This window comes from Raphanus sativus, unplaced genomic scaffold (genome assembly GCF_000801105.2).
Source record: "Raphanus sativus cultivar WK10039 unplaced genomic scaffold, ASM80110v3 Scaffold3110, whole genome shotgun sequence".
Taxonomy (NCBI): Eukaryota; Viridiplantae; Streptophyta; class Magnoliopsida; order Brassicales; family Brassicaceae; genus Raphanus; species Raphanus sativus.
Window position 1 is genome coordinate 1 of NW_026618417.1, and position 10,533 is coordinate 10,533.

Genomic DNA, 10,533 nt, shown 5'->3' on the forward strand with positions numbered 1-10,533 from the left:
GAGAGAGAGAGAGAGAGAGAGAGAGAGAGAGAGAGTTTATTTTCTCTTATGTAATTGTGTAGGTAGGTAAGGAATATTGGTTAATGAATGTATCAAACATGAAACATATACATAGAAAAATTGACAAAATAATTCACAATTTTCAAATTTAAGACAAAAAGATCTGAACTCACAGTATTCAATTTTACTCCCCAACTTTCACTTAAACCTGAATAATCTCATATTTTCATTGACTATGCTATTTCAGTCCCGTCAATAGTTGATTTATGTTAGTTATATTCAACAGTTGATTTTTGATAGAACCAAAATGGCTTGTTAAGATTTGTTTTCCATTTAAAACTTTGAGAATGAAAATGACTTACTTAAAATTGGGTTATTTAGAAACTGTATCTATGTTATCTCGATTAAATGACTTACTTAAGCATATATGTTTTAAATAAGATAAAGAAATCAACCAGGAACTAAAAAGTCTGTTCAATGTAATTCATAATTTTAAAACAAGTTTAAAGTAAGTTCTCTTTGTTCACATGTTTCAATTTATGACCATTCATTTGGTTTGTATCACACATTAAAGTGGGTTATAACCATTTTGGGGTATCAACCTCTGTTACTGATATCTATAAAAAATATTCATGACCAAGTTCCCATTTTTTGTCTTCTAAGATTAGTGTGCGTTTCTAATAATGAGAAACAAATATTTAGCTCTTGATCCATTTTAAATTTATTTAAAATATATATGTTTAAGTAAACATTTAAAATAGAGATAAAAGCTATAATTTGTAACTTAGCAATTTAGTTACATTATTCTAGTCCTCAACCTTTATACTGAAAAAAACAAACAAAAAACTGTTAATTTTTTGTTGATCAAACATTTCTATCCGTCAAAGAACCAATTATTTCCAGAACAATGATACAGTTTAGCAGACCATTAAGTAACCTTTGAAGAACACTAAATCTAAAAACAGAATTACTCAAACATAATCATAGTAAACATAATGATAGTATAACTAAATTGCATAGATAAGTAAAAGAAACAAAGTAGAGAAACAAATGGAGTTCAAGATCATTTCTCTGAAGGGATTCAGATATCTCTCCAGTCCTAAGCTCTCTCTCTCCTAGAATAATATGAAGTGTACGTTATACAACTGTTGAACCCTAATGAATAGTGTAATATGCTGCCAGGGACTTGTTGTGAAATTACTCGAATTTCTGAGTAAAACTTGTAAGTTCCTTAATTGATCATTAAACTCACGGATTGAAGGGATGTGGATCGACCCATTTGAATGGCATCAATCGACACTTCTTGTAAGAACAGAATCCAACTTCAAGCTTTCAGGAGAGCTTTCCTCAAAGCTCCAAAATGATCTAAAAGCTCCAAAATGATCTAAAATCTCAAATCACATGCAATTTGTATTGAGACCTAAACATACTCTAAAATAACTCTAAATGCATATAAAACTCTTTAGAATTGGTTTATATCATAGCTAAAAACTGGTAAAAGCCATGACATATTAATTACTCCAGACTTATCATTTGCTTGCCCTCAAGCAAAACATAGAATGAACCTGCGGAAATAGTTTTAAAACCCAGAGACACATATATTTAAAGCTAATACCATCCCCTTTACAAAGTTGCAAGGCACATTAAATTGGTGCCAACTTTAGAGGCAATTTCATGTACTAACCCTTAGCTTAGCAACATATTTACTATGTATTTTACCACATTTATGCCATAGTATATGTTTTATTTATAGTATTCATATTATATTTGAAGTCTATTTTATAGTTTTACAGGTTTAGGTACGTTCTGTAGTATTGTGGAGTTATGGAGCTTAAATGGAGGTAAACCCGTAGCTGTTAAAATGGAGAGAAGACTGAGTCGAAACCCAGAGGAAGTGTCGGTCAACACACATCCTTGGTTTCGATCAACACCCGATGTGAGAAAGCCTTGCGAACCAAGATCAATCATTGGATCCAGAAGACTTCAGAAAATTACAAGAATGCTCTTGATGAGTTTTGACCTAAAATATATATTATGCCAATTTTAGGTAAGAGAGAGACATATTAGGTTTTTATTATTCTTAGAAGATTTTTAAGGTTTTGGAGAGAAGATCCAAGAACTCTTTCAGAGTATTGTATTGGAACTCTGGTTTTTTCTATCTATAATCTAGTTATGCAATCATTTTGTTTATCTTTGTGTCTTACTTGATTATGTCCGAGTAGATATCTTGTTAGACTTAGGGTTTAATATGGTAATGATGAATTGTTGATATTAGAACTGTTAAGGTGATTATCTAGAATCCTTCACAGAATTAGGTCATATTGCTTTTAGTCTAGAGTAGTTAACTAGAATCATGATCTAGGAGTTGACAATTGCGTGAGTAGGCTCAAACTTGATAGCAATTATGTTGAGCTAGGTTGTTAGAAACGAGCTATGGTTATCTGGTTAAATCGACTTAGTGAACTTATCGATCTGAACATTAACACCTGTTCCAAAGCGTATCGATCGACACCCTATAGGTGTATTGATCGACACTCTTTCTCTATCGCATATGAAAGTATGGTACATGCTAAGGTGTTTTTAGGTCGGATCTTTGTATATACTACGGAACAACAAACAAACAAGAGGCAGAGACTGAAAGAGATATTTTATTAATCATATGAAAGGAACTACAACGTTTGGTATATAAACCCTAGTTCTACCCATATAGCTCTAGTCTCTTAGTCTTTGAATCGATCCCTTATTCTAAGTTTTGGGCTCCCATTTTATAGCTTAGTTGTGGTCGGTGATTAGGTTAAACCATTCCATATTCAGAAATATGGAAGAATCTCCCTTAGTAGAAAACTTTCATTTTTACTCGGAGGGAGGAACAAAGCAGGGATTTGACCCGGGATTTCTCCAGGCAGGAACCTGAACGTCGGTGTCATACTCCGAATCTGGAGGAATTCTTTGCTGGATTATCCCTCCCCCCCAACATTTTGCCCCTTATATCTCGATTTTGTCATCGAATTCGGGAGATAACATGTGCACTTCGGTCGGCCGGAGTCGTCCATTCTCATCAGGTCCTCCTTGAGCAGGGCATCGCTTCAGTGATGCATGTTTTCCAGGTTCTTCTTAGACCAGGACCGTGTTCGAACCTGGAGGAAAATCACTTTGCCTGATATAGACCGGAGTCAAGTAGGCGTTTCCAGGCCCGGAGCCTGTCTGGATCAACTGATCTTGCAGTATTTTGGATCCTGGTATTGCATTTCAGTGGATATCAAGACTTATATGCAGGCTTGTGGCCTTAAGTAGTTTTCTGATCTCAACGGTGCAGGACCTGATCAAGAATCGTCGGATTCATGTTGACAGGAATTAACTTTGGATTATATTAACTACAACTGGCGCTACGAAAACCATCACATACTTTGCGCCTCTCAGATTCACAAGAAATTGAATTTTAACACATAGTCTAAACTTGCAGTAAACTTCACTCAAAGCCTGAACTTCCATAGAGTACTTAGCATGTTTTATTCTGACATATTTCTTGACTATCCTTTTAGACTTTCCTGCAACCTCTTTATTGAATCTTAACCCACCAGTGATGATTAGACAGCCATTAACCCTCGTACTAATCAAACAACTAAGGTGTCCCCTTGTCCCTTCATCTTTATGAGCTTCCAAAGTTGTTCTTTTCACTTCTCAAACAAATGTTTCCACCAAAAACCTTATGCACTTCCTTAACCAGAAAAACACACTACACCTAGTACTTAAACTTGGCTAAGACCTTGCACAGTGAACATACAAACGTGTTTCTCCTTAGAACTAGTCTTGATTCCTTACACCTGAAGATCCTAAATATTAAGAATACCAACCAAGGACATCACACTTATTATACCTTCTCGTATGCAGCACATACCGACTGAACCATCTTTAGGCTTTGAGACTGGAAAAAAACATTCCTTATTTACACAGCTCTGAGTCAAATACCACAATTCATGTCTTACTGGAAGTAGAACCCAACTTTTATTGATGAGAATCCACATCCAACACCATCTTCAATATGGTGTAACACAAACATACTTATACAACATCATGTATCTACTCCTCCATCAATCTGAATTTTCGATCTTTTTCACTAGATTAGGACCAGAAAGTTCTTTCGAATCAACTTGCAAACCTCTTTAATAGATTAACCATTGAACAATCTTCAGTTTTCAGAACCAAGAACTCAACTAACCCATGACTTTCATCACCGTGAGTCTTCAACTCTCAAATCCAGTGGCTCTTGATCATCACCCGTCACCATCTTCTTCTTCTTTAAAATTAATATATATGAAAAAGAACCAAAAACTTAATATTTAAAAGTTTTTTTTTGTTTATGAATGAAAAATTAAGGTTTGTGTAGTATTTATAAAAAAAAAGAAAAAAATCATCCATTAGGCCTTTGAATTTGGGCAGTCTCTTTTTCATTTGGTTGCAGTAAAGTTTCTTTTACACACTAAATGTTCTACATATAATTCACATATTATTTTGTCTTCTTTTTTTCGACATATTCAGTGATGAATGGGAAATAAATGTAGATAGGACTGCATAACCATTTTTTTCCTGTTTTTCTGCTTTTATTCTGCATCACATTCATAACCTATGTGATTGAAAAAGTTGATCTACATGTAAAGAGAAATAGAGTGGCCGAACACAAAGGTCCAATGCATGCTTCTCTTTACTTTTTATATTTATTTAACTACTTTCTCATTTTCTTATAAATACTTTATACTACTTAATTTCTTTCTTTCACAAATTAAAAAGTCCTCTTTAAGTGTAAGTTTTTATTTCATTTTTATATATAATTTTAAGATACACTTGTTTTAAAGTGAATGAATTAAATGTAGTGAAATTATATATGTATACAATTAATAGGGAAAAATGAAGCTTACCTTATTGGCCCTACTCATTTTTTCCTTGCAGATAAAAATAATAATAATGTATATTATTATTGACTACATGCATGACATTTATTATTTTTAATTTTTTGATCTGAAAATAAATATGTGAATGAGAGATAAATTCAGTACAATCTGCATTTAAAGTGAGCTGCATTTGTTATGTATTTGGAGGAATTAACTATTTCCCTCTTTTGACCAACATTCAAGAAATCACATAATTTCAAAAAAAAAAAGTCTACAACAACTTCATCTAGGTGATTTTCACCAATATAACTAGGATGAATGGAAAAAGGCGAAACAATTATTTCTTTCTCTAAAAGTGTTAAAGTGAAAATTTTATTGGACACACCTAAATAATCTTAAAGAGTTAGTATTTTGTCGTAAGTATTTCCTTTATTTAGCTGGAAGCCTCGATGAAGATTAGCTACAATTGTTAGAATTATGACCAATGTTTCACGGAAAAACAAAAATGTTCCAAGATAATTAAATTCAGGCCAATCATTTGGGAATCCACACTTAGGTTTCCAACAATAAAGGACACAACCAAATGCTTAACAACGGGAAACATCATCAAACACGCAACCATGAGGCACACCAACAGATGCTTGACTTTGGAGCACACCACCAAATGCACAGCAATGGAACACATAACCAAATCTTCAATAGTGGGGCACACCAGCAAATACTCAATAGTTACACACACCATAGAATGCACAATAGTGAAGCATACAACAAAATATTCAACAATGGGGAATACCACCAAATGCTCAAAGTTGGGAAATATAAGCTTCCTCAAATGTTCAACAAACTTCATTAGATGGTCTCGATATTAAAAAATTGTTTTGAAACTCATCAAATTTCACATATTCTGAGACCTTGAGAACTATTCAATATATGGAGAGCTTCACAAAGAACATTTATAAATTTAATTGAAAATAGTCGAAGTTACTCAAATGAAAAAAATTAAATATGTTTAGGTTGTGTTTCACTATTCTATTTTATGTAATAAAGTATCATATTTTATTATTGTTATGTAGCTTGTTTAATACATTTTTTATATTTACATATGATGTTTTTTTTGAATGAATGTTAAATTTATTCAAAAAAAGCTTTTATTGTTGTGCTTAATTTTTACTATAAGAGAAACCCCAAAGCTCCTCTACCCCCCTTATAAAAGAAACTCAAAGCTATTTACATTCTAGTATGGAACCAAAATTGCATCAGCTTCTCCATCCCTTTGATCCCCTTCTTCTCCACCAAAGCGATCTTGTTTCGGATCCCTTTATCAACCATCCTTTTAATCACTGGTAATGGCAACAATTTATCACCACGCATAATCTTGTTTCACTCTCTCCAAACTGCATAGAGGACTGCTTGAAACGAGTATCGAATGCAAAAAAGGCTCATCTTCTCCTTGGTGTTATCCGAAATGAGTAGCAAGATTTCAGATCAGTACTTAGTATAAGAATTTCTCAAGATACCTTTTACAATATGCTCCCAAATCTGGCTTGAGTAGTCACAAGAAAAAACAGGTGACTTCTTGTTTTAGCAGCACTACGACAGAGAACACACGTAGTGTCAACACCTTGCCTCCATCTAGAAATTCTGTCCAAGGTTGACATACGATCTCTAATCAACAACCAAGCCATAAAAGCAAATTTCAGAGTAGATTGCGGGAACCAAACACCTCGAGACCAAGAGCATTGTGTTCTGCTTTCTCTCAACAATAACTAGGTTTCGTTCGACGAGAAACTCTGTTTGTATCCAGAACTCCGCCTTCAAAGACTACTGTCTTCATTCAACGGATTGAGCTTCTCCCTAACAATATTTATCTCAGTTTCAATATCATTAAGCAACCCCATACGATGCCTCCGCCTCCTCCTCATACTCACTGCTTCCTCAAGAGTAGCTTCCTTGCTAACTCCCATGTCGATGAAACCTCGAGCACCCAGTAGATCGAAGAGAATCCCTTTAACCGACCACTTATCAAACCAGAATGATATGTGCCTTACATTACCCAATTCCTTCTTAAAGAACGTTTTTGCTACTTCTCTCAATTTTAGCATTTTACGCCACATCCATGATCCATTTTGAGCTATAGAGTTTACTTCCCAAAAATTCTTCTCCTTAAGCAGATTTGCTTTGATCCACTTGCCCCACAACGAGTCACCAGTTAACATCCTCCAAATAAGCTTTCATTTTAAATTTGCAGGATTTTCGTCTATGTTAGCTGCAATTGCAAATCATTCATACCTTAAGTTAGAAAAGGAGAATATTGAAATGAGCGATTTACAAAATGAACCGTTTGCAGAGTTAATAATCAATGCGATAATTTCAAAAAGCGCCCGTGCAACTGAGGGAGGGTTGGAATGGATAAATATTTGTTGTCAACTACAACTAGATGATGATGCACTGGGATGTTTCAACACATTATGTGATACACTACAGAGATATATGGTCTGTAACCAACATTAAATCTAAGCATTGAAGGAAGTATGGCTAGGCCTGAGAATATTAGTTAAAGACCGCGGGGATCGGCCTGTTAGGCCCGCGGCTGGGCTGGTGCGGATATCCAAAATTATAAACTTTCAAATTACCGGGTTATGCGGATCGATGGTTTGATATAGCGGGGTGGATGCGGATAGTTGTTTTTTTCGAAGCGGGTGCCCGCTAACCCGCATATGGAGAGATGAGATATAAAGTGTGTGCAGTTTTAATGTTATACCAATTAGAGTGCGTGTTGTTTTTGTGCTGACTCCTCTTGAGAGTGATGTGCTATTTAAATGTTTTTGGTAAACGTGTTTGTCATCTTACATATAATCCATAAAAACACCTAAGTTTCATAACCCTAGCACACTTTTCTTTTCACGTCGTAAGCTCATCTCTTTCAATTGACAAAGCAACCCTCTCAGTCTCTGCAAATCAGAAACCACTGAGTTTCTCAGTGCAAATCAGAAACCACAAACTCATACTTCTCAGAGCTTGACTCTGCCGCACCTACGGATCGAGAACAAGCATTTTTTGGCTTCTTAAACTTTTTTTTTGCGGATAACCTGCTTGATTGATGCGGGGAGGGGTGCGGTTATCTAAATTCAGTCGTGCATGTATATTTTCGAGTGAAAAAATGAGCTTAACCCGCGGTGGGGCGGGGCGGATCCAACCTGCTTCCCAGGCCTAAGTATGGCTATGTTTATATGAATATGTGGGCATAACGAAGTTCAAATAGATGTTGGTTTGAGATTTGACAGATATCAAGAGACAATTCAACGAAAAATTATGCAAGTTCTTATGAAAACTGAACGTTTGATATGAAATTATATCATAACAACAAAAATGCAAGAGTTATACCAAATTCTACAACGACTGCAACCAGATCGAACATATTATTTGCATTTCAGCGGACTCATGTATGCGTAAAAGTAAAGCACGAGTTACAAGGAATGAATTGGAATCAACATGACAATGTATCCTTGAACATCATGGCATATGTGACTTGAATGTGTTATTCACATATATAGAGAATAGAGCCCCATGATCATGTCACAATACAACTGTTTTGCCAATGGCACATCAAAGCAATTATGATTTTTTTTTGCCTCCACTAGAAAAGATTATCTCTCATTGATTATGGATACCCATACGGCCATACCATATGTCTCATTTCAACTACGTTCCCACTCCAAAGAATAAATAGAACTAATCAATAGTTATGATATGTCTTTGCGTTCTATAATTGAAAGGACATTTGGAGTGCGGAAGAAAAAATAGAGAATCTTTTAAAAATTTCAAGATATAGTATTCACATACAAAAGATAATGGTTATGGAAATAGTAAGATTACTAATTTTAAATAAATCTCAAACTTTTCAGGTAAATATTTTTAATGTAATGTCAGACACTAAAATAAACAACATATATTTTAAATATGACATGAGTGGTATGAAAACAACCAAGATAACAGGCGGAACAGATTGCACAAATAAGAGATAACTAGATGATAATCCGAGCGCATGCGTGGAGTGAGTTTTTTATACTAATGTTTATTCATTAAATGATTTTAACATTTTGAAAGACTACAATCTTTATCAATTGTAAAATGACGAATACAAATGTTGGTTTCTTAAATGTATCATCGTTGTTGAAGAGATAACGTATTACAACTAATTTATATTATTAAAACTCAAGTACAAATTATGTTTGTTTGTAAACATGAATAGCAGTTTTCAAAAGAGATTTGTTTGGAAACATGAATATCATTTTTAAAAAGAGGTTTGTTTGGAAATATGTATTAACATTTTTTTTTGAAAAGATTTGTTTGGAAACATGAATAGCAGTTTAAATGTGATTTATTTGGAAACATGAATAGCAGTATAAAAAATATAATGTTGTTTGGAAACATGGATAGCAATATATTTAAAAAGTAAAGAAATTATGTTATCTAGTGCTGATTGGGTGAGGAAGCATCTAGTGCGCCAAGAGTCATTTTGGGACATCAGAGATACCGGCCTGGGATCCTGGGTTTGGCGAAAACTGCTGCAACTGAGGCCTATTGCAAAACAGTTTGTCAGTTTGAAATTCATAATGGACAGGCTGTTCGGTTCTGGACGGATCTATGGCACCCTTTGGGTAGGTTGATTGAGGTTGTAGGGGAAATTGGAACTCAGAAACTGGGAATAGCAAGAACAGCTCTGGTTTGTGAAGTGTGGAATGAAGGTTGCTGGGCATTTCGTAGGTGCCGTGACAGTCAAATGAGAAGTCTTATCCAAGCAATCGAAAATTTTGCTTTACCTGATGATCGCACTGGTCCTGATGTGATCCTTTGGAAGCGGCAGACAAATGAGTTTGGTAAGGTTTTCTCCACCGCTGAAGCTTGGCAGATGATCCATCTCCAATATCCTACTTTTTCATGGAGTAAAGTGATCGGGTTTCCCTTAGGCGTTCCACGGTTTGCTTTTATATCTTGGCTTGCAATAAGGAATAGGCTATCTACGGGGGACCGTATGCGTGCTTGGGGTCAGGTTCAAGGCTGTTTATTCTGCGGGGAGCCTAATGAATCTAGGGACCATCTGTTCTTCGCTTGCCCCTACACTTATACACTTTGGCTTGAGGTAGTTGGTACGTTATTGGGTCGACCTCCTGATCCAGATTGGGAAATCACTCTTCAACAACTAGCTACACACAGATTTGATCGTCTATCTTATATTCTGCTGCGATTGGTCTTTCAAGCTACAATTTATATTATTTGGAGAGAGAGGAACGATAGGAGGCACCACAAGAAGCCACGACAAGTCAATCAATTGGCAAAGGTTATAGGGAAAACGGTGAGATATTGTATACTGTCAACAAAATATTGGGAGAAGCCGAACTTGCGAGGGCTGATGCAACTTTGGTTCTCTACACACTCTTAGGCCATAGCATATTGTTTTATCTTTTGTACATAACTATTCTTTTCGGTTGATGATCAATAAATTTAACATTTCATCAAAAAAAAATTATGTTATTAAGAAAACTTGGAAATCCATTATATTATTAGAAACTATATAATTGGGCCAACTTTAAAATATACGAAAATAAGATAATCTAATTGCCTAAAACATCTTTTATCTAAA

General features: G+C 35.0%; 1 protein-coding gene across 1 annotated transcript; it reads left to right on the top strand.

The window, feature by feature from the left end:
- Positions 1 to 9,355: 9,355 nt before the first annotated feature.
- On the top strand, positions 9,356 to 10,039 carry LOC108833863 (uncharacterized; the record flags this gene model as incomplete). The annotated part of the gene is made up of 2 exons (XM_018607259.1): positions 9,356 to 9,442; positions 9,514 to 10,039. Coding segments are annotated over exons 1-2 (613 nt in total), but the record flags the coding sequence as incomplete, so codon positions are not given.
- Between the last annotated feature and the right edge of the window lie 494 nt (positions 10,040 to 10,533).